General features: G+C 38.7%; 1 protein-coding gene across 1 annotated transcript in view; it reads left to right on the top strand.

Annotated features, from left to right (window-relative positions):
* Positions 1-25,394, top strand: part of OVCH1 (ovochymase 1) — a 51,557-nt gene extending 26,163 nt beyond the window's left edge. Inside the window, 11 exon segments of the mRNA XM_023738105.1 lie at positions 578-680; positions 1,940-1,995; positions 2,486-2,573; positions 6,656-6,785; positions 6,787-6,852; positions 12,028-12,100; positions 12,536-12,731; positions 18,490-18,641; positions 21,946-22,102; positions 22,409-22,501; positions 25,135-25,394. Of these exon segments, the coding sequence (XP_023593873.1) occupies positions 578-680; positions 1,940-1,995; positions 2,486-2,573; positions 6,656-6,785; positions 6,787-6,852; positions 12,028-12,100; positions 12,536-12,731; positions 18,490-18,641; positions 21,946-22,102; positions 22,409-22,501; positions 25,135-25,394 (1,374 nt within the window).
* The last annotated feature ends 476 nt before the right edge of the window (positions 25,395-25,870 follow it).

The raw sequence follows: 25,870 nt of genomic DNA, 5'->3' as shown, positions 1-25,870 counted from the left end.
CCATATAACTTATTTTCATGGTCCCACCGCACAAGAGTGCCATGTACCTTATTTACATTGTTAGCAAGCTATCCAATCCGCTTGGTGGACCACAAGCACCTCACTTACATAGTGTCACCCAATCACGTGGTAGGAGTTAGAAGACCATGGCAAGAAAGGCCATATAAAAGTAATCCATCACACCACACTTAGCAATACTTTTTCCACTTAAAAATATCTCAAATATCTTTTCATAGGAGCTCTTTTTAATGACTACATAAAATTACATTGTGTAATCTTCCATAATGTATTAAACCAGTTCCTTATTAACAGACATTTAGTCAGTTTCTACATTGCTGCCATGCACATTCCTGTGTCACTGTTTTTGGACACATGTGGATGTATGTAATTCCTAGAAGTAGAATTTATGCATTTAAACCTGGTAGTCATTGCCAAACTGCCCTCCAAAAAGGCTGCATTTATTTACATTTCCATCAATGGCATATAAGGATGTGACTGAGAGCCTTTTAATTTACAGAGGAAACTTTTTAACTTTATCTCTTCTCATCCTTGACCGCTTCTCTGGTTATGTTTATAGTTTGTACCGTTGGCATTTGAGGACTTTACTGTTGAATTTAACCAAAACTGTGCATATGATGTTGTTGTGATTTGTGGTGATCCAGAAGAGGAGCATGAGTTAGGTAAGTAACATTTTGTCCTTTAAACCGAATTGGAAGAGCATTGACTAACCAGAGTAGTTGCAGCATGGGCTGTTTTCCTTGGGAACCATGTATCGTCGGAATATGAAATTTCCTGCACTGGAAACTCAGTACCATAAAACTTTATCTTTAAAACCCATGAACCAGCAACTGACTCACCAGCAAAGTTTTTAATAGAAACACGCAAAATGTGAACAGTGTTTCAGAATGATTAGAATGTGAGTAGGATGTCCCTGGGATAAAGGGAAAATGGTACCAGTGAGTAAATTTTCAGCGCCTATGTAAGGTGAATTTTTAAACTTCCTTCTTTTTGTACTAATCCTTTCTATTGTTGAGATTTTCAGTTTTGCATCCAAGAGCAGTAACCAAAAGCTATAATTTTCTGCTTTTGCCTTAAAGTTAATTTCTTGAATTAAAACTTCAAATACACTTTAAGTTATGACCTAAGTTTACTGAGTATAGAGAATTAACTTCCAGCCATGTAGCCATTTTCTTAGGACCTATTATTTGTCCCTCAGCTGGAAGTGAGTCAGTGTAGGCTAGAGATCAGGAATATAGACAGGTTAAGAATATTTATTTAGACACTGAGTAGGTAAATGGAAGCACAGTCCCATGATCCAGAAGAATGGTATATGTATATTGAGGGGTTTAGGCAAAGCAGGAGATGACGGGTGTTTGTTCACATGAAGTCTACCATGTTCTGTTTGTTGTTGTTGTTGTCAGTTGCCATCCAGTTGTGTCGACAATAAACAAGTTTGAGATTTTCTTTTACCCACTTCTACTCATTGTCTACAAATTAACAATCTACTGGGGTTTCTGTGCATACTAGAAATCAGATGAGACTTTACCCTATTTATAGAGCTTTTACTGTGAGATAAAATAACTATACATTGTTATCTTGAAACTAGTGTTTAATTTTCCACAGGAGATGTAAAGGCGTGCCTAGGGGTGGATTAACCAGTGAGGAAGGTACACCTGGGCTTACTTGTGTTTACTTACTCATCTGTAGTGCACACTTTCTCATGGGTTTCACCACATCAAAGATGTGAAACAGGTGAAATTGTGTACTACAGATTAGTAAGTAAGCACAAGTAAACCCATTCATACCTTGCTTATTGGGTAATCCGTCCCTGGGTGTGCCTACAAACCAAAGTTGTTTAAAAAAATTAATTGGATGATATTTTACTTCTGTTTTCTGATTTTTGATAACAATAAATCAAACTTCCCTAAAACTTTCACAGCTAAACTTTGTGGAATCTTGAACCTCACCCCAATATGCAGTCCTAGTAACATGATGGTTGTCATGGATTGAATTCTGTCCCCCCAAAAATGTGTGTATCAATTTGGCTGGGCCATGATTCCCAGTATTGTGCAGTTGTCCTCCACTTTGTGGTTGTAATTTTATGTTAAAGAGGATTGGGGGGGATTGTAACACCCTTACTAAGGTCACATCCCTGATCCAATGTGAAGGGAGTTTTCCTGGGGTGTAGCCTGCACCACCCTTTACCTTACAAGAGATAAAAGGAAAGGGAAGCAAGCAGAGAGTAGGGACCTCATACCACCAAGAAAGCAGTACCAGGAGCAGAGTGCATCCTTTGGACCTGGGGTCCCTGTGCAGAGAAGCTCCCAGTCCAGGGGAACATTGATGAGAAGGCCGACAGAGAGAGAATGCCTTCCCCTGAAGCTGACGCCTGGAATTTGGTCTTTTAGCCTACTTTACTGTGAGGAAATACATTTCTCTTTGTTAAGGCCATTCACTTGTGGTATTTCTTTTACAGCAGCACTAGATAACTAAGAAAATAGTGATACATTTTAAAAGTGATAGTGAAAATAACTTCTGTAGCTTCAAGGTGAGATTCACCTTTTTGCCTTCAGGTAAGTATTGTGTACTCACTTGTATACACTTGTTTATTTGTGTAATATTGATTTTTGCTTATGAAATAGGTTGTTGTAGGGAAGATAATTTAGCCATAGTCCCCTACATTTAGGGAGCTTTGAATCACCTGAGTGGCATAACAAAAATACAGATTCTTGGGCCCATCCCGAGAGGTTTTAGTTCTGTAGGTCTGGGATGGGGCTCAGGAATCTGTATTTTAGTAAGCACTTCAGGTGATGCTCAATAAACTGCATTCAATATCCTAGAGAAATAAGAGCTGTCACACAAATAGATATATGCACGCCCATGTTCATTGCAGCACTGTTCATGATAGCAAAAAGATGGAAACAACCTAGCTGCCCATCAACGGACGAATGGATAAACAAATTATGGTATATTCACACGATGAAATACTACGCACCAATAAAGAACAACGATTAATCCGTAAAACATCTTATAACATGGAAGAATCTGGAGGGCATTATGCTGAGTGAATTTAGTCAGTCACAAAACGACAAATATTGTGTAAGACCACTATTATAAGAACTCAAGAAAAGGTTTAAACACAGAAGAAAACATTCTTTGATGGTTATGAGGGTGGGGAGGAAGGAAGAGGGTTATTCACTAACTAGATATTAGACAAGAATTATCTTAGGTGAAGGGAAGGACAGCATACACTACAGGGCAAGTCAGCACAACTGGACTAAACCAAAACTAAGAAGTTTCCTGAATACAACCAAACACTTCAAGGGACAGAGTAGCAGGGGTGAAGTTCTGGGAACCATGCTTTCGGGGGACATCTAGGTCAATTGGCATAACAAAGTTTGTTAAGAAAATGTTCTGTATCCTACTTTGGTGAGCGGCGTCTGGGGTCTTAAAAGCTAGTGAGCAGCTGTCTAAGATGCATCAATTGGTCCCAACCCACCTGGAGTAAAGGGGAATGAAGAACACCAAAGTCACAAGGAAAGTATTAGCCTAAGAGACAAAGGGCCACATAAACCAGAGACTTCATCAGCCTGAGACCAGAAGAAATAGATGGTACCCAGCTACCACCAATGACTGCCCTGACAGGGAACACAACAGAGAGTCCCTGATGAAGCAGGAGAAAAGTGGGGTGCAGAACTCAAATGCTAGTGAAAAGACCAGACTTAATGATCTGACTGAAACTGGAGAAACTCCAGAAAGCATGGCTCCCAGACTCTCTGTCATCCCAGCGCTAAAACCGTGCCCGAGGCTAACTCTTCAGTCAAAGATTAGACTGGACTATGGGACATAAAATGATACTCGTGAGGAGTGTGCTTCTTAGCTCAAGTAGATACATAAGACTAAATGGGCAGCTCCTGTCAGGAGGTGAGATGAGAAGGCAGAGAGGGTCAAGAGCTGGTTGAATGGATATGGGAAATCAGGGGTGGAAAGGAGGAAGGTGCTGTCAGAGTATAGGGAGAACAGTTCGGGTCACATAACAATGTATGTATAAATTTTTGTATAAGAGACTAACTTAATGTAAACTTTCACTTAAAGTACAACAATAAAATAAAATTAAATTTAAAAAGAAACTGCATTCACTAGCATATAAATAAAGATTTCAAGCACCATATGAAAAATAGAGATGTAACTCAGAAATGAGATTGTCTGGCTCTGTTTAAGGATGTTAGAGGGTTTTGAAGGATTAACAGGTTTCTAGATACTCTAGAGTATAAAGTTTCCTTTACTCAGACAAAAGGAATATTATGCAAAGACTCTAGTTGTAAGAGAATGGATGATGTAAAAAGAATCTACAAATAATTCAGTGTTGTTGGAACAATGGAAAGAATGATGAAGAAGGCAGGAGTTACATTATGATGGACAGGGGGAATTAAATTTTAAGTACCAGAGTGGTAAAACAGCTAACTAACATTCACTGATTACTTGCTATGTACCAGATATGGACTAAGCATTTCATATGCATTATTTATTCCTCCTACAAACATTGTCCCACTTGTGACAGATACAGACACAGCTGGCAAGAGGTGGAGTTAAAATTCAGACTTTGCTCTCTCTGACTCCAGAGTAGCGTAGAAGATGGAGGAGGGGACTAGGGATGAGCCTACATACAAGGAGAGTAGTGAGGAGATCATCAAAGGAATTTATTCCAAATGTACTGCTTGATTATATATGCGATGAGAAGAGGGATGTGAAGAAGGAAAATTCCAGCATAGTGTTCAGCATTGTTGTTTGAGTGACTAGACAGATGATGGAGCCACCCAGTGATATAGGGAAACGTAAGAACGAGACCACATTGACTATCAAGATCAGTTGGTCCCATTTGACGCATGTGAATTTTGATGTGCTTTGGGACATCCAGGTGGAGATATATACCAGTACTAGGTCTAGAATTCAGGAAAGAGATTCAGATTGAAGAGAGAAATGTGGAAGTTATATGGATGTAGATGAATAAAAATAGCCTTAAGAACATTATACCAGTTGCCATTAAGTCAACTCTGACTTATGGTGACCCTATGTGTGTCAGAATAGAACTGTGATACATAGGGTTTTCAATGGCTGAATTTTCAGAAGGAGAGCAACAGGCCTTTCTTCTGAGGCACCTCTGGGTGGACTTGAATGAGCCTACAACCTTTCAGTTAGCAATTGAGTACATTAATGTTTGCACCACCTAGAGACTCCTTAAGAATAGTACCTTGTGAAATATCCTTTTGGGTCAAAGAGTAGGATTCTTAAATAAAAGACTGAGATTGAGAAAGTATGGACATTAGACATATTAAGAAAACTAAGAGTGTAGTTTCATGGAGCCAAGAGGGAGGAAGTGCTTAAAACAGTCAGATGTAACAGCAATATTAAGAAATATATAAGAAATTGCATTTATGGGATCTGGCATTTAACATATAAAAGGTAGTGTTAGTAAGATCAACATTATAGTGATATCATGACTGAAGATTGTAAGCAAGTAAAGTCAGGAAGTCTACTCTAAATTAAAAACCAATTTTCCTTTATAGCCTCTAGACAAAATTGGACCAACATTGCCTTCCAAAACTAATCCTGTACCTTCTGCAAAAGCTTTTCCATATGGTGAGTTGATGACCATATCTGTTTAATTTCCTTTTTTCATTAACTAGATGTCTCTTTTGGAAAGTTGTATCTTGCGGTGAAATAGATCTATAAAGAAGAACAATGAGTTATACATTTAACTCCATGAAACTTCCAAAATCCTGTTTAGGGTTTGCACATAGACTATTTCAAAAAGAAAGATGAAGAAATAAACTGTATGTTAGGAAGAAGGGGTACAGATAACAATCCTTTGCTCTCACCTATTTTTGTATAAATGTAATATTGAAAATGTCTTACTAGACTCTGTATTTAATATGATTAGGCCTTGTAGGGCAAAGGGGAAAACAGTTTTTTTTTTTTTTTTTTTTACTCTCACTAGCATCTTTTAACTTCTCTATAATCTAATGCATCTGGTTAAACATTATAATCTTTCACTGTTCCACACGCATGTATTGAGTGTGTTCTAGTTGATTAGCTATAGATGGTTGTCTACCTCTTACTAGGAGCCTGTCTGCTCTTACTAGGAGTCAGAAGGCTTTGAGGAGGAGAGAGCTCTTGAGCTGAGTCTCAGCGATATTCCATCCAAGAGAAGGGCATTTGCATATTCTTGAATGCCTGAGCAAATTTGGCATGTTTGAGGATTGGTGAATGATCTCATACAATGATAACAAGAGATAAAATGAGGCTATATATTGAAACACCTTCTGTGCTCTGCTAACAAACTTAAAATTATCCGATTAGGATATAACCTAGATGAGGGCTAGAATTTTTGCCTCTTTTATTCACTGGTATAACTGACAGATAGAAAGCTCTAAGTATTTGTTAAAAGAATGTGTGACTGTTATTCTGTAGGCCTCAAAACCTGATTGCTTAGCAAGGTCACCTGGACAGCTTTTTAAAACCAGATTCCTCAGAGGTAAGTCCTGGGAATCTGTATCTTTATAAAGCCCATCTGGTGTTAAAGAATGACTACTGTCTGTAGGCTTTGGAAACTGTTGGAGAATGAGTGTGTTCTGAATTATTTCAGCTGCCTGAGTCATTAGTGCCATCTTCTTTGCTGTCGATGTCTGTGGTAACCCTCCTTTTAGCCCCCACTGGCATTCCAGAATTGCAGGAGGGAAAGAAGCCTGCCCTCGCTGTAGGTCATGGCAGGTGGGTTTGAGATTTAGGAGATCACCAGTGTGGTGGTGTCATCATCAACCCAATTTGGATTCTGACTGACTGCAGACCACTGTCTACAATCGGGAGTGAAACTAATTACTAATCCACTGTGCGTAATTGAGAGTGAAACTAATTACTAATCTATTAGCACATGTGCTTATACACAATGCCTAGGACACAAGTATAGTTGTCTAGATTCTAAGATCCTCCAGACCAATTCTAACGCAGAATTTTTTCTTTCAGTGTTTTCTTTTGCATATCCATCTAGCCTCTATATAAACAAGCTCAGTGAGGGGAAAGTTTGTCATATCTTGAAATTGCTCATTCCATTTATAGAGATCTGACTATTATGTTGAGCCAAAATCTGCTTCTCTATGACAGAAACCTATTGGTCTAAATTTACTGTAGTTCTAGAAAACAAGAAATAAGTCTGTTTGCTCTTTCATATAGCAGTCCGTCATATATTCAAAGTCCTCTCTCACCTTGCCCTTTAATTTAATCTTTAAGCTAAATGCCGTAGTTCTGTTGTTGGTTGTTAGGAATTCCATATGTGTTACCATGCACCATCCTCTTGACTGGTTTTGCATTGCTCCTTTTAAAATACAGTTCGCATCAGCAGAGAGCACAATAGGACGATCCACCACCTTGATAACGAGACTATTAGTAAACTGAAATTTTGGTTAAAATTTTAAATGTTTTTAGATTGTGAACTATTCCATGGTATGGAACAGTGCACATAATACATATATAGCTTAAGGAATAGTTATAAAATGTACATTTGCATCTCAACCATCCAGTTTAGGAAGGAGCTTTACTCCTCTGTGCCCTGCTCAACAGGTAAAGACTATCCTAATTTTTGTATTAATAATTTCTTAGCTTTTTTAACATACATGTATCCCCAGAAAACATTGTTGGCTTTTGCTTGGTTTTCATTTATGTAAATTTATTTATGAAAATTCGTTTATTTATGTAAATAAAACTGTAGTTTATATGCTTCTGTGATTTACCTTTTTTCTTCACAACATGTTAAATAGATCAATCTATTAAGTGCTTACTTGTAGGTTCAGGATATCTGTATTTAAAAAAAAACAACAACAGATGATTCAAACATGCAGCCAGGGTTGAGAACCACCCCTACACTCTGACCCCATACTGACCACTTCCCCTCTTGCTCACAGTGGGTCGACCCCATAGCCTTTCTGTTCCTGAAACATGCGAGTTTGTTCCTATCTCTAGGTCTTTGTAGTCACGCTTCCTTCTGCCATCCAAGGTATCGCATTACATTTAACCATTATTTCTCCTTAGGCCTCTCTGGTCTGTGACAGTTTCTGACACTTTCCCTAGTTTTGATGATCTTGACAGTTTTGAGAAGTACTGGTTAGGTATTTTGTAGAATGTCCCTCAGTTTGGGTTTGCATGATGTTTTTCTCATGACCACACGGGGGTAATGGATTTTCAGGGGGAAGACCACAGAAATAAAGTGCCATTCTCATCACATCATGTCAAGGGTACATGCTATCAACATGACTTATGCTTTAACGGATTTGTGGTATGGTAAGACAGGTGTAACACATGTAAGAGGAGTCAGGGAGACATTGAAAACTAACTAGCTTTATTATATTCACAGTTCCCAGAAACAGGGAGGCATAGCACACCATGGTGCAGGGCCACATGGGGTTACACCTAGGGACAATGTAACAGCAAGCTGGAATTGTAGCAGAGGGCAAGTAAGGTGAGGTTAGCTAAATTGCATGGACTTCCTGGAAAGTTGGGCATTGAATAATTCGGCAGGCTCGGGGGCATAGGAGCTGTCCCTGGTTGTTGAGTACCTGGCCCTAGGTGATTGGGATGGGTGTATAGTGGCCCAGGAGTATGAGAACCTGATAAGGGATGTGGTTTGATTGTTAGCTTAATTAGCTACTCAAAAAGGGAAATGGACCTGCCTCCAACCAGGACCTCAAAATTGTGTCAAGACGGCATTTTAAGAACATAGTATCGCAACTTATTACTGTTTGTGTTAACCTTGATTACCTGGGCCAGGTAGTGTTTGCTAGGTTTCTCCACTGTAAAGTTACTTTTTTCCCCTTTCCATACTGTGCTCTTTGGAAGCAAGTCTAAGTGCAGCCCACACTCAAGGGGTAAGGAGTTAATCTCCGCCTTTTTGAGGGGGCAGTATCTATATAAATTATTTAGAATTCTTGTGCATGGGAGATTTCTCTCCTCCCACATTTATTTGTTAAGCTATTATATCAGTATAGACTCAGGGATATTTATTATGTTTTGAGTTATAATCTAATACTGCATTGTTTTCTGCTCATTGGAAGCTTTGGCCATTGGAGCTCTTTTTGGTTGACTCTTGTGTCCCTTTGACATGTCATTATCCTTTTGTGATAGTATAAAATGTTCCAGGCTCATCTTGTACTTTCTCTGCCCCAGTCCTAGAATCAGCCATTTCTCCAAAAAGCCTTGGTTCCTTTTATTGGAGATTGGTATTAGAAACCAATATCTGGGTGCTGGGCATACTTGTTGTCACTGGAGTATCATTGCTTCTAGGCCCTTTCAGCTCTCAGAGCTAGAAATATAGATATGTATACTAACCTATGTATGCAAGCATGTCTATAATTATTTCTATATCCATTTGTATCTATATTAAGCTAAACATTAATTCATGCTGATGTCCAGTACCACATGTTCATTCTAGCTTTTTCCCCTCAAACAAACCTATTTAATAAGAATTCTATCAAAGCACATTTTTTATGTACCATGTAAAGGAGTCTTGATCAGTTGATTAATTAGTGAAAATTAGTATACTGGAAAAGGCAAAAAATAGTATTGAGGCCAGGGGCACAGAAGAAGCTTTGGCAGATTCCTTTGTCAAATAATATAGTCGATTCTTGAACTTATGTAATGGACAATGACACTTTGCTGCAAGACACAGAACACAGCAAGACCATTCTTCTCAAGGTGGATATTCAACTTGATGAGTCAATTGAGATGTCAACGGTTCACATTAACCAAAAAAAACAAAAAAAGAATCTATATTCAATTTCATCAGTGACTTCTTGGTTTCTCTTTTAAAAAATATATTAAAATATTAATGCTTTGGGAAAAGCTAGCTACAGAAAGTTATCAAGTAAAATCCAGGCTACCCTAACCATTTTATTAATCCAATCTTCCTCTCTAGAAGTAATCATTGTTAAGAATTTTTTAAATAATCTGATTTTGCATTAATATTTAAGTACATATACATACATTTATACTATTTTTATACATCATATATTGTTTCATAACCATTGGACTCACCATCACATCTTATATTTGTACTGATATGGAAAATGTCTCTAATTCCATAGTGACTCTTTTCTTCTCCCATAGCAGTAAGTGATGTCTCATTGTCTGAATTGAGGATAAGATCCTAAGGATATAAGAGATGAAATTTGATTACGGGCAAGTGGGAAGAAGAGGTGGAGAAATTCATCAACTGATACCTTGAACTATTAACCCCATTAAACTAGGAAAAATCTCGGGCTTTGTTGGCTCACATAGTGTACCTTGTTCTGTCACGTGCTTTCCACACAGTATCCTCCACCAGATTAAAGGATGCTTTCATAACTGCGCAGGAGCTCTGGTGGCACCGTGGTTAAAGCTCAGCTGCTAACCAACACGTTGCAGTTGGAATCCACCAGCCATTCCTTGGAAACCCTATAGGGCATTTCTCCTCTGTCCTATAAGGTCGATGTGGGTCGGAATCAACTCAGTGGCCACGGGTTTTTGGTTCATGACTGAGAGTAAAACTTCACTAGAGATTGTGATTCACATTATCAATTCTATACCATGATTTCTATTATTTCGTTTTGTTATATGTACTATCTTCTGTATAAAGAGTGGCTTTAAGAAATAATAGCGCCTTCACTGCAATGTAATAAGTTAGTGAGCGACTTTAAAAATAGAGCTTAATCTTTCCATGGGAGTGCATGGCAGATGACAACAATGATAATGGGTAACATTATGGGTTCTTACCATCTGCAGGGTACTTGCCAAGCACTTAATAAAGTCATATTGAATAAACATAAATAACTCAAACTTACTATACAAGAAACTGAAATTAACATGATTACGGCTAGAGAGGAGATACCTACATGTATTAAGAAACTTCTTTGAATAAAGTATACTGAAAAAATAATTTCAATAACTGCTTTTTTTGAAGAAACAGTTTTAGAAAATGGAAAAATTAATCTCTAAACTGAAGTGATAGTACATTTGTGACAGTTAAGGACTCCTTCCTTCGATATTTTTTCAGTGAGACATCTTGATGTGGCAAATAAATGGATGTGGATTTAAGCTTTTTAAAAAAAAAAAAATCTTAGTAAAGTGTAACATTCTTAAAGAAATATTATAAATTTTAAGTATACAGTTAGAAGAATTTTCATAAAGTAGACATCCATGTAACCAGCACCAGATCAAGAAAGCAAAATATTACCAACACCCCAAACCCCCTCTGCCCCTTCCAATCAATTCCCGCCTAAAAGTAATCAGTGCCCTGACTTCTGACATCACAGGTGAATCTTGCCTATTTTTGATGGCAAAAATGGTTAAGCATTTGGCTACACAAAAGTTTGGTGGTTCGAATCCACTCAGAGGCACCTCAGAAGAAAGGCCTGGCTATCTACTTTCAAAGGATCATGGCCATCGAAAACCCTATGGAGCACAGTTCTACTCTGAAATCCACAGGGTTGCCATGAGCTGGAATCAACTGCACAATAGGTTTTAAGTTCTTTTTAACCCCAGTTTTATCAGTTCTGGTGATTTGATAAAAGATAACTTGGGATGTATTTCTGTGAAATAACATTTGTATTCTTTTTTTTACAGTAAAACATAGGTCATAAGCTACCTCATTGCAGGGAATGTAATTTTTTAATGTATCCTTAATATGGCTATGAAATTAAAGTAAGCTATGATTTTTCTTTTTTCCTTCTGAACTTAAAAATAGCATTTAGTGATTTTTGGTACAGGCTTCAAAGACATGGAGGTCAAAAGAAGGGGGAAAGATACACAATTAAGAACCACTCCTCAGGCAGATCAGGAGGCATGGTGCAGTGACCCTGGTGGGCAGAAGATCACACAGGACAAAGGAGTGGGTAGCTCTTGGCAGAACTGAACAATACATGTTGGTAGTGCCAGATGGGGTTAGACCAAAACATGAAAGTGTGTTTTCGTACCAAACTCTAGTTATTCTTTTTTCTCCAGGAAAAATAATCCACTCTACTGGACTATCATTGCTGGGGACCATGGCAGGACACTGAAAGAATCAACTGAGCAGGTGAGAAACATTTTTTCAAGGTCATTCTGCCTGGGTTCTAAATGTTGTCACATGCTAGGGAGTACCCTTAGCTAAAATATGTAATTTAGTCATTAATCTCTTAGTGCCCCTCTCATTTATCATTTACGCCTACATTTAAAGGTAAAGTTTGAGGTGACATTTTAATTTGAGAATTAGATGCGAGGGGTGAGGAGTTTAGAATTCAGGTCTATGTGTAGAGGTCCACATAGTTTTGTCTCTTCAGGACAGTCTAAGAAGGTGGTTCATGTTTTCCTGCCAAGTATAAACAGATATTAGTGCAAAGTCATATTCACTGCTGGTGTGTGGAAATGAAATACAGAGATTTAAGATACATTTCTGATGATTATGCAGAGAACTAGCTTGACTCTTTGAATGACTTTTATCTTGAGATTTTCTTGCTTGCCGTTGATACAGGTGAGAAGGGCAAAACTCATTGTGGTACATGAAGACTTCAGTATGCTGAGCTATGACTCTGACGTTGCCCTAATACAGCTGAGCTCTCCTCGGGAGTACAGCTCAATGGTGAGGCCAGTATGCCTCCCACAGAGCACAGAGCCTCTGCTTTCCTCAGACATCTGTGCTATAACTGGGTGGGGAAGCATTAGCGAAGGTAAACATTTCACTCTTGTGTGAAGATTACTGTTACTACCAGTTAGTTTTGAAAATATGTCAGGGAAATGATACCTGATATGTCAGGGAAATGATATCTAATTTAACTTTTCTTTCTTCTGAAAGACAGAATCCATGTTTTATTTATCCATGTTCACTCAGCAAGTGACTAGAAAATGAGCTGTGTTCCATTTTTCCTTCAGAGTGACTTAGATCATAGCTAGACTAGACCAGGGGTCAGCAAATTTTTCTGCAAAGGACGAAGTGATAAATATTTTAGGATTTGCAGGCCATAAGGTCTCTGTCACAATTACTCAATTCTGACATGGTAATGCAGAGCAGCCATAGACCATATGTAAAAATCTAAATTTCACATAATAGTCATGTGTCAAGGAATATTATTCTCCTTTTGAAATTTTTTTCAACCATTTAAAAATGTACAAATCATTCTTAACTCACGGTTTTTACAAAAATAGCCAGGAGGGTAGGAGCCAGGAATTGGGCCACTGTATTTTGTCAACCCCAGACTAGATTATAGTGTTTGCAGTGCAGTAGGTTTCTCTTTATGTATGGCCTTTCTGGCCCTGGGTTTGTAGTTCACCAAGATGATTTGCTAGGCCACAGTGTTTCAGGAATTGGACAGTTTAGTATACAAATAAGGTGAGTAAAACCCTTGTAGGGAATGGTCACTTACTATGCAAATAAGGTGCTGGCCTATCGAGGGGATTAGTCAGTTTTGCCATCCTGATAGGCTTAAAAGAGCCACTCCCACAGAGCTTGAGGGGGACCTCACTACCATCAAGAAAAAGAGCCATGAGCAGAGTGCGTCCTTTGAACCTGGAGTCACTATACTAAGACCCTTCTAGACCCAGAAGACAGAGCTGTAACACTGGAGACAGATGGCACAAGATGGCATGAACAATGAGAACCAGGAGACTGGTGGGAGACAGCTGTGGTGGGCTTTCTGGCCCACAGAGCAAGGCAGCTGCAGTGGGCTTGCCGACCCACAGAGCAAGAGAGCTGAGGACCGTCAGGCAGAAGGCTTCCTGGTGGAGTGGGGTCCCTCCAGGCACTTATGGGCAGAGCTAAAGAGCTGTAACACTTGCCAGAGCAGGGTGGTAAGCCTGAGCAGAAGGGCCCTGTGGCAGTAGGCCCCGGTGGAAGGGCTGTCTTGGTTGGAAGCCATCCAGATTGGTGAACTGTATCCTGTTTCCTGAGTTCCTGTTACTTCCAAGTTGATCCTGACTCTAAATTGTAACCTGATAAACCCCATAATTGTGAGGATGGTCTGTGTGTTTTGTGTGGCCATTGCAATGAATTATCGAACCCAGTAGCGAAGTGGAGAGTGTCTTGGGAGGGATGGCTGGTGTCAGAATTGATAGAAAGGTTGGAAAGTGGAAGTATGTCTGACCTTCACCCCATAGGAATCAGTTTTGTGCTGGTCTTGATCCTCCTCTCTCCCCCTGAAGTTAGATGAGGTCTGATGCCACCACATTACAGTGTTCTTGAAGTCCCAGTAAAACACAAGCTTTGAATGAGCTGATACTTGTTTTTTTGCTTTCACTGCATAAGATTATTTTCTTTGTATATTTTCTTTCTCTTTATGTATTGCTTATTTATAATCTGTGAATTTGAAGGAGATGCTCACAGCATTCATATGTGCGACCTGCAACAAAATTGCATTTTCATGATGTCTTCTCAGCTACCTTATAAAAAGAATTTTGTCATCCTCATTTTGCAAATGAGGAGGTTATGACCCAAAGATTTAAGTAACTTGCTAAAATCCCATGACTAATAAATATCAAATCTAGGATTTAACATCAGTTTTGGCTTATAACCCTTGAATAGCTTTTCGTTACACTTAGAATAAAATATGAACTGTTTACCTTGGTTTGGAAAGCTCTGTGTGATTTGACTTAACTCTCCAGTCTCATTTCCTTCCTTTGTCTCCTTGTTGGCTAACCTTCAGACACTGCAGCTGCCTTTCTTCCTCTGGAAAATACCAAGCTTGTTTTGCTTTCTGAAGTTGTGTACTTCATTTTCTTCCACCTGTAACACTCTCATTGCACTTCTAACAGCTGCCTCCTCATCATGCCATTCTTGTCTCAAATGCCCCTTGCCTTTTCAGACCACTTTGCTGCAGCAGAACTGCCCCTTTTCATCACTTTCTATATTACCCAGTTTTATCACCTCAGAGCACTTAAACATACTTGTCGTTATTTTATGTGATTATTTTCTACATCTCACCCATTAGAACAGGAGCCTCTTGGAGACAGATTGGGAGATCTGTGTCTCCTTCACCAGCCTGTCACCAGAGACAGAAGCTTACCTGGCATAGAATAAGCACTCAGTAAATATTTGTTGACTGACTGACTTCAAAGCCCTTGGATAAATGTGCTTGCTCTTTAAGACCTTCAATCTGCACCAATTCCTTGACCACCAGACAACTGAGAGGTGGTTACAGTCTTGTAAAAGAAGAATTCATTTTTTCAAGCTGGTAGAGAAAATGATTTCTTAATTCTGAGACACCACCAGCAACCCCGAAAAGAGAATTTTTAGTGCATTAAAAAACAGCACTAGGTTTAGAGTGAGACCTAGGTTTGAATCTTAGATCTGTCCCATCAGAGCTGTGAGATCAAATTTTCAGAGCTCTTGCTTTTTCTTCTGTGAAATCAGTCTGATAGCCTACCTCACAATGTTGTTGTGAGTTTTAGATTAGGGTAAGGGCTTTGTAAATACTGAGAATGCAGAAATTATTGAACAATATCATGAATACCACACTCAAGTAAAATTTTGCTGAAGAGCATTCAAAAGTGGTTGCAGCAGTTCATCGACAGGGTACTGCCAGAAATTCAAGCTGGATTAAGAGGTCGTGGAACAAGGGATATCATTGCTGATGTCAGATGGATCCTGGCTGAAAGCAGAGAATACCAGAAAGATGTTTACCTGTGTTTTATTGACTATTCAAAGGCATTCGACTGTATGGATCATAACAAATTATGGATAACATTGGAAAGAATGGGAATTCCAGAACACTTAATTGTGTTCATGAGGAACCTGTACATAGATCAAGAGGCAGTCATTCGAACAGGACAAGGGGATACTGCGTGGTGTAAAGTCAGAAAAAAGTGTGTGTCAGGGTTGTATCCTTTCATCGTACTTATTCAATCTGTATGCTGAGCAAATAATCTGAGAGCTGTACTATATGAAGAAGAACTAGACATCAGGATTGGGGGAAGACTTATTAACAACCTGCAATATGCAGATGATACAACCTTGTTTGTTAGCTGAAAGTGAAGAGGACTTGAAGCACTTGCTGATGAAGATCAAAGACCACAGCCTTTAGTATGGATTACACCTCAACATAAAGAAAACAAAAAATCCTCAAAACTGGACCAATAAGCAACATCATGATAAATGGAGAAAAGATTGAAGTTGTCAAGGATTTCATTTTACTTAGATCCACAATCAACGCCCATGGAAGCAGCAGTCAAGAAATCAAAGGACGTATTGCATTGGGCAGATGTGCTGCAAAAGACCTCTTTAAAGTGCTACGAAGCAAAGATGTCAGACTAAGGTATGCCTGACTCAAGCCATAGTATTTTCGGTCACTCATATGCATGTGAAAGCTGGACAATGAAATAAGGAAGACCAAAGAAGAATTCATACCTTTGAATTATGATGTTGGTGAAGAATATTGACTATACAATGGACTACCAAAAGAATGAACAAATCTGTCTTCGAAGAAGTACAGGCAGAGTGCTCCTTAGAAGGAAAGATGGTGAGACTTCATCTCACATACTTTGGACCTGTTATCAGGAGAGATTGGTCCCTGTAGAAGGACATCATGCTTGGTAAAGTAGACTGTCAGCAAAAAAGAGGAAGACTCTCAGTGAGGTGGATTGACACGGTGACTATAACCATGAGCTCAAGCATGAGGATGGTGCCAGGACCTGGCGGTGTTCCATTCTCTTGTACACAGTATCACTATGAGTCGGAACCTCCTCAGTGACACCTAACAGCAACAACATATAAATGTATTTTTTATCATTACATTTTTCTTGAAAAGGTATAGGGCTATAAAATACTAAACTTACCTGTTAAAATTAGCTATAAATCTAAAGTAATGGAATAATTTATTTGGAATGCATGCTCACATAGCCCTGCCCTGCGGGTCAAGCATGAGAAGAAATTCTTTAGTGTCCATCATTAGTTTCATCTTGAATTGGAATTGAAGTTAGGCTTCAGTGGTAGTAGAAGAAAGCAGGGGAAGATGCTTTTGGTATATACTGTATTAGGAAAACCTTAGCAACATATATTGCTGAATTTCCCTTTGTGAACTTATTTTTTTTAACTGTGATTTTGGTGAAAGTTTACACAGCAAATTAGGTTCCCATTTAACAATTTCTGTACATATTGTTCAGTGACTTTGGTTATATTTTCCATATCGTGTCAGTATTCTCATTATTTCCATTCTGATTGTTAGATTTCCATTAATCTAGCTTTGCTACTCATCCCCACCGCCCCACCCTGACCTTCTCAACTTTACTTTAGCGTAGATGTTGACCATTTGGTCTCATATAGATTTTTTTTTTTTTTAAAGGAGCACAGTACTCACAAGTAACATTGATTTATTTTATGAGCCAATCTGTTATTTAGCTGAAAGGTGACCTCTGAGAGTGGTTCCGGTTCCAAATCTAAAGGGTATCTCAGGGTAATAGTCTCGAGGATTCCTCTTATCTCTTCTGGTCCAGTAAGCCAGGCCCTTTTCTTTTTTTCTTCTTTTTTTTTTTTTTAAGATTTGAGTTTTGTTTTACAATTTCCTCCCATTCTATCTGGGACCATCTATTGTGTCCCTGGTCAAAGTGGTCATTAATAGTAGCCACACTAGGATGTAGAACATAAACTTTATGGACTGTGTTGTGCCAATTGACCAAGTTGGCCCACAAGACTATGGTCCTAAGCCTTCAAACCCAGAACACCAATCCTGCAAAGTATTTGGTTACATCTAGGAAGTATCTGTGACTGTGTCCCCTATGTGCCTTGATATGCATATAAATATATGTGCAGCACACACAAACATGTATATGCATAGGCCTACAGATACACCTATACATGCACACATATATAGACACATATACCTTCCTGTACATATATATGCATACCTGTGTAACCACTCATGTATTTTTTGGTTGTTACTGCTGTTGTAATATCCTTCATTCTTGTGTACTTCTTAGTGTCATAGTTAACGTTGGTCGAGTTGGGCAGTCTTCACCCACATTCGGTATTGCCTTTCCTATCACCACAAATAAGAAGTGTCTACTGTCTACAGAGTGAATCCCCCTCCCTCCGCCTCCTGTCCCTATTAACCATCCAAGAATGTTGATTTCTGTAACTTTGTGAATATTTGCTGAATTTCTCTTTGTGAATTCTTATATAGCAATATTATTGTTGTCTTCATATTTGGAACACTAAAATCTAAAATGGAAATATGTTTTAAAAAAGGGTGGGGATTTCTGGTCTTGTTCTCCTGCCAATGGGTTTCACTTCACAAGAACACCACATCTGAAAATGAAGACATGCTGCACACAAGACACTTAGATTTTATGATTCAGTGTCCTACACCAACTCAGGCAAAACTGAATGGTTGTAGTTCTTTTGGTGCAGAGCAAGTGTGAATTTAAAATATATTTCTGTAACACCATTTGTTGCTTATGTCATTATCAAGCTCTCTCTTTCCAAATCTGTTTTCTGATTAGGTGGTGGCCCAGCAAGTCGCTTACAGCAGATGTAAGTGCCCATGTTAGAAAGAGAGGTCTGTGAAAGAACTTACTATCCTGCTCACCCAGGAGGGACAGAGAAGATGATCTGTGCTGGCTTTGCAGCATCTGGAGGGAATGATTTCTGCCAGGTGAGAGGATTCTGATTTTGCACAGGAAGATAGAAAGTTTCCATCTGCTGGAGCTTCTCTGTAGGCAGGAGGAAATCACTACAGAATCTAGACAACCAGCTTGCCCTGCACCTCTTAGCATAACACCACATCCTTACATGAACGCTAGTAGGACAACAGGAAGACTGAGTTACTTTATCCAAACGTGCTGAGGTGGCAGAGAGTGAGTGGAAGCAGCTGTACAGACAGAGTACATAGAACAGCCTATGAGAAGCTAGGAGATGGCAGCACCACTGACCAGGCCCAAGGGTGAGGGAGACATATTCAGATACTTCTAAGGCTTTGGAGAAAGTACCTCATTACTTCCGAAACTTCTGGACTACCTCATGGGTGGCAGTGGAAGGTAGGGAAGAGCCCTCAGGCACAGAGCCAGAACATGTTCTAGTGAAAGATCTGAGGGATCTGGGAAGGGCACTCACACTGAGTACATAAATAATGTTGTTGGGTGTCTTTGAGTCGATTCTGACTCATAGCGACCCCAGGTGACAGAGTAGAATGGCCCCATAGGGTTTTATTTGCTGTAATCTTTACAGAAGCAGATCACCAGTCCTTTTCTCCTGTGGAGCCACTGGGTGGGTTCAAACTGCCAACCTTTCAGTTAGCAGCCAAGCACTTAACTCTTACACCACCAGGGCTCCTACAGACTTGCACCAATTCCTTGACCAATTCCATTTTTAATTTGTTATAAAAAAATCAAATAGAAAGTTCTTTGAATTAATGTGCTCATTCTTTCCTTAGTCTACATTTTTCTCTCTGCTTTGAATCAAGGAAGTCACAAATGGCTTCTGTTGTCTCTGTCACATTTGACAGCGTCTAACATTAAGGAAAGAGCTTAATGTTGTATCAAGAGAGAAAAGAACTAGGGAGGGAATTAGGCAGGTCCATGTCAGAGGTGACCCAAATATATCATGATCATAGTCAGCCCCTGTTTTTATTTCCACTATATATGATTGTCACATTGGCTACAGTATGACCCAATTTGATGCCAATACAGGGGAAGGAAAACAAGAGTCGAAATTCTGGCTAATAAATGTGGCCAGCTTTCTTTTACCAAAAAACATTCAGTTACGTAAAGGAGAACTTGAGAAACTTGCTTTGAAAACATGGGCCCTAATATTTGTCAAGTGATTGATTTTTACTCTCCTCTGTATGCTCAGAGGTAATGAAACTAATAATATAATTTCTCATCCAGGAAGGTAACAATAACAATTTTGGAGTTCTGCCACATAGGAGTTTCAGATATGCAGTATAGAACCCTATTGGTTTTTGCTCAGTGGATTGTAGGTTTTTTGTTTTGTTTTTTTCAATTCCAAGTTCTTTGATCTACAAAATGATTCATTTTTATCTTCACAGAATGATATATGCTCTGTACCTGCTGACTTCTCTGATCTATTCATACTCTTTATTCTTTGCTTCTTATGTTTCAGCCTCCTGTGTTTGCTCCTAAATATGTTTGTGTCCAATACAAAAAGGCCTGATTAGAAATTGGAAAGACTACCTTAAAAAATGCGAACCCTACATTGTAAGGCTTACTTTTGATGCACTTAATCATATCCTAAGCAAGCATTTATTCAGCATTATGTGCTAGGCCTTATACTAGGCCCCCTGGGATACAAACGTGAGTAAGATAATAGTGCCCACCCTCAAGGAGCGCATGATGCAAGTAGAAATACGTGTAAACAAGCGTGTGTGTTGGGTACTGTTGATTGTCACAACTGAACTGGAGAGACATGTGTGAGATATTAGTGCTTATCAGTAGACTGTAGGGTGATGTACATGTCTCAACACCCTTAAGAAAAATATCACTGTTCTTTTCTTCACCATTTTCCTTTCTTCTTATCATCTGTTAATTTAAACAAAAGCAAATATTCGTGGGAGGAGAGATAGGAGAACCTTCCATCTCTTATGAGTCTTTTCATGATGCTTGGGGAGTATTTTTGCCTTTTGAAATAAGTATTCATTCTAATCATGAACACAATAGCAATATCTAATACAGTAAAAATCATTACAAGTTAAATTTTCATGTGTCTTGCCTTAAGTTCTGTAATTATGTAAATCAGATGCTAGGGCTGTGTAAGGTAGCACCATTAACGATTATGTATCAACATGGTGGAGAGGAAAGAGCCTCGGCAGGTGACATGGGCTCAAATTCTACTTCCACCACTGCCTATGTACGTGAAGTTGGACAGATCACTTATTTCTCTAAGCCTATGTTCCTGCATCTCAGATGCTAGTAAGTTAAGTTAGCTCGGCCCTTAAAAATCTCTGAATTTGTCCCTTTGAAAAGTGCATGTAAGCCCAAATAAAATTAAATACTGGAATTAGAATTAATATACTTTAATAGGGAGTCCCTGGGTGGTGTAAATGATTAAGTGCTTGACAATTAGCCAAAAGGCTGACGTTTTGAACCTACCCCAAGGCACCTCAGAAGACAGGCCTGATAATCCGCTTCTGAATAGTCACGGCCTTAAAAACTCTATGGAGCACTTCTTCTGTGACACACAGGGTCTCTGTGAGTTGGAATTGACTTGATGGCAACTAACAACATATACTTCAGTAGATACTAGACAATCTTTACGTCTTTTCCCTCACCCCACCAACACCTTCTTCTGGTCTCCCTACATGTGTCATAATTTTACTTTTTCATTGATACAAATTCTTTGTGTCAGGAGTGGCCATCCATAGGGAAAACCCTGCTTACAGAGGTTGCCACACTGATGATCCTAACCAAGTACCTTAAAGAGACAGGTGCCCATTTCTGGGGTTGAATTAGCTGAGTCACTGTGCAGTTTCCTAATTAAGTTTTGTTTTAAAAAGGTACAGCTTGAAATCCTAAATATTGCATTTTATTAATTGGTGATAATATAACTCAAGGAAGGTACCCCTTCCTCTGATGGGGCTAGGAGGACATAGTAACTGTTTTCTTATTATTTGAACTTGTTATGATTGAACTTAGTACTTGACCTTTGACTCTAATTACCATTTGATTGTCCACAAATTTTTTTTTGTTCCCTTTTGCAGAAAAGTGAATATACAGTTATATATTCTAAGGTATAAAAATTAGAAAAATACAAATATTTAGAAAATTAAACATGTTAAACCAAAACAAACAAACAAAAACAATCAAATTCGTTGCCATTGAGTCAATTCCAACTCAAAGTTAAACATGTTATGAATATATTATTGGTCATTCCTATTATAAAATTGAAATCAGGGGCTTCTGAGGAAAGCAGTTTTCTAGAATACATTTTCTTGATTATTTCAGGGAGATTCTACTGGGCCATTTGTATGTAGATGTGAGAAAGGTCCCTTTGTCCTCTATGGCATCATCAGCTGGGATGCTGGCTGTGCCCAGCCAAGAAAGCCAGCCGTATTTGCCAGAGTGAGGGTCTTCTTGAACTGGATCCAATTCAAAATCAAAGGTAAATATTTTCAGATATTATGAGTACAATGTCTCTTTCTTTAGTATAGGTTTGGGAGAGGTATGGTAGAAGTCAGCATTATGAAAGAGAAAACAGAGTAGTAGTTCCTGTATTTTAGTTTCTAAACACGTTAAAATGCAACGTATTGTAAGATTAATTTCTCTCTTGGGCAGAGGTAGGGTAAAGATGACTTTCCTGAAGTTGCCTTAATCCTGGATTTGTGTTCTCTTTCGATAATGGCTTCTTTGATATAGACTACACTTTGTCCTCAGACTCTCATCTTTATTTTTAACATGTTCTCCCCAGATACGGGCCCTGCTTCACTTCAGATAAATAACGAAAGCAAAACTTTAACGAAACAATTGCCACCACCCATACCTTCAGTAGATAACGCATCGGGTCAGGTAATTAATGTTCACGTTATTTCATTAGTAGATCTAGTAAGAATTTAACAAAAAGGGCATTGTACATCTTGGTTTATTAATTTTATTCAAAACACCGTAAACTCTGGATTTTCATTCTACTTGATAGTTTAAGCTGAAAGAGAAAGGGATTGCTACTGTGGTTCTTGGGGGAATCTTTTTTCCCTCATAGGTATAGCTGTTGTGAACAAGTGCTTGAATTTTAGTGAAGTGCATAGAATTACTATGACCTCTGAGCTGTTTTTCCATACCTGAGCAAAAATCCTTAGAATTTCAGGTATCCTGCCCGTCATGATCAGGCAGCTATGCAAAGACTCTGGATATGAGGTGACCAAAACCAGTATCAGAGTTCTTATCTCTCTCCCACAATTGCCAGTATCTGTTTGCCAATAGAAGCCCTGGTGGTGCAGTGGTTAAGAAAGTGGCTGCTAACCAAAAAGTCTGCAGTTCCAATCCTCCAGCTGCTTCTTGGAAACCCTGTGGGGCAGTTCTACTCTGTTCTATAGGGTTGCTGTGAGTCGGAATCAACTCGATGGCAGCGGGTTTGGTTTTTTTGTTTTGTTTGCCAAAAGGATTTCAATTGTTAGCCAGAAGCAAACAGCAACTAGAGAATTAGAAAGCTGTAATAGACTTGTAAAGAGATGAAATTCAATGACCTCTTCAGTCTAGGTTTCCAAATGGTGAGGATCTTTCCCTTTTCACCCACCTCAGCCCACCCACCCCTACATACATAGAACCCCAGTGAAAAACTAGGAAGAGTTAGGGACTAGAAAAAAAAAGACAAAATGAAGGGGGAATCTTGAAGGCCAGTTGGCTATCACTGTTTTAGCTAATTCAGTCTTATGAGAGAATTTATCTTTCCTCCATTAAAAAAAAAAAGAAAGAAAGAAAGAAAGAAATCAAGTTCTTATTTTGGCAAGGGCACACTTCAAAATTACTGTTCTATAGATGTAGTCTCTGGGTGGTGCAAACGGTTAAGGGCTTGACTACTAGCTGAAAGGTTGACAGTTTGAACCCATCCAGAGGTGCCTTGTAAAACAGGCCTGGTGATCTGCTTCTGAAAGGTCACTGCCTTGACAAACCTATGAAGCTGTTTTATTCTGGGCTGGGGGAGGGGAGCAGTGCACCATGCGTTACCTCCCTGGGTGACAACTCTAGTGATGCCATTGCCGTTCAGGCCATTAGAAAATGAACATTTTTTAAAAGTAGAGATGATATTTCTCACTTGTATGCTAAAGAACTTAAAAAGTTTTATATATGAAAGTTTTTTGTTGTTGTTTTCTTTAGTTCTATGATTATTTTATTAGATAAATTGTTAAGGCTGTGCCATATTTAACACGCACCTACTCCCACCTCTTGCTTTGTACACTAGTGAATGAATGAATCTTAGCAATGGTTTTTGAGATTGTTACCACATTTATTAAAAGGCAATGACTAGTTGGGAATTCATGGCTCTTATGTGATTTGGCTCCAAACTGCCTTTCTAGACAGAGTTGTCACAGAGGATTCATACAGACAGGAAGTCACAGAAAAGACTGGAAAGACAGATTGAGACCAGACTATGAAGGGCCTTGCAATCTTTGCTACTTAAATTACTTTGAACAGGGTAAGAGCTCAATTCTTTTCATTTTACATACCATTTCCAGACTGGAAGGTGGGGGTAGATTGAAGACTAGGTGACCGGTTAGGTTACTATTAAAGCAAAAGACATCTGGTAAATGTTTGGACAGATCATAATAGCCATATAAATGAAAAGAAGAATTTGCAAAAACATAAGAAGACTGGACAGTGGAGAATCCTGAATTTTCACAGCATTTTGTTTCCCTTATGTCTTTTCATCTCTACTGTTCTTAGAAGTATAGTTAGGTACATGTCTCTTCTGTTAGATTATTAATTTCTCTAGGACGGAGGCCATGTCTTACTGTGAATACATTACAGAGTCTTTCATTTTATAATTGCTCAGAAAGTTTTTGTCAGGGGACTAAACATAGAGGAAGAAGGAAGGGTCAAGGATGAAGCCTGAAAGATGAAATTAGGAGAAAGAGAAACTGATAGCAGAATCATTGGACCAAAGCGTTACTGGCATCTGAATTCTTTAGGCATCCCTGCATGTCCAAAGGTGCCCTTGGACTTAAGAGCAAGTCAAAGAAGTAGCAGACATCCAAGTATATTCAGCAAATTCTTCTTTTAGCGACCTCAGTCATAAGCTCTCTGAATGTAATAATTTGTCCGAACAAGATAAATGCTTGGCAAATTGAGTGAAACTTTTAGGAGCAGGGCTATGGTTGCTTCTCAAAGAAGCAATAAATGAAAACATATTGGGAGTAGAGATTGTAATCCACTCAGGTTTTCGAAGAAATTTTAAAGATTCAGTTAAAACTAATTTTAAAAAATTGTGATTTAAATTCTACCTCTACAATCTCATTTCAGGAAAATAGGACACATTGAATGGGATGTTCTTTTTTACTCAAGAACCTCTAACTGATAACAGTAAAGTTTTAATTATTTTCTTGCCAGCCTAAGTTCTGCAAACTCACTGTTGTGATCGAAACTCATTTTTCTTTGCCTTGTTTATGCTTATCCCTCATGTCTGTATGTTCGGAATTGCAGTCTGTTACTCTGAAGTGCAGCTGAAAGAGCCCAGAGGCTTTTTTTCAACTCCCAGATGTCCACTGGATTATAGAGGAAAACTGGAATGTTTTCGAGTGCTCAGAGTTTCACAAAGCAGTATGGCAAAATTTACAGTTGAGTATCTGTCACTCCCTGAGTCTTATATATGTTGAGACTCAGTTTTATCTATTTATGAAGAATACCAGAGTGAGACAAGAATGTCAGGGAATCCTTACAATCATTTAAACTTTGTGCTATGAGTCTCTTCTGTGTGGGCAGCTTATGGTCAAGACAGAGTTTTTACTTGGTAATCAAAGCACCGGAATGTTGACTTATGTACTGGGCATGCCTTTTTATCTAGGCACACTGAATATTTTCAAAATTTGTATTTACAGATATACTAAAAGTTGAAAGTCTGTGTATGTGTGTGTGTGTGTATGTGTGTGTGTGTTGGGAGTAAAAAAGGCAGAGAGCCCAACTTTTCAAACATACCAGAACCGTACCAGAATGCCAGAACAGTATATGTGGTAGAAGAAAATTTAAAAATAGAGGGGGTTTTGAATTTAAAATAAAGCAAACACATTAAAGACTGTTCATATAGTATGAATGAAAAGATTTGCTAATAACATACTAGCCATCATTTCATTTCATGTATAATATTCCCCTCTTATCTGCAAGGGATACATTCCAAGACCCCCGGTGAATGCCTCAAACTATGGATAGTACTGAACCCTAC

Source organism: Trichechus manatus, unplaced genomic scaffold (genome assembly GCF_000243295.1).
Source record: "Trichechus manatus latirostris isolate Lorelei unplaced genomic scaffold, TriManLat1.0 scaffold00112, whole genome shotgun sequence".
Taxonomy (NCBI): domain Eukaryota; kingdom Metazoa; phylum Chordata; class Mammalia; order Sirenia; family Trichechidae; genus Trichechus; species Trichechus manatus.
Note: the sequence above shows the minus strand (reverse complement) of the source record. Positions and strands in the feature narration are given on the sequence as shown.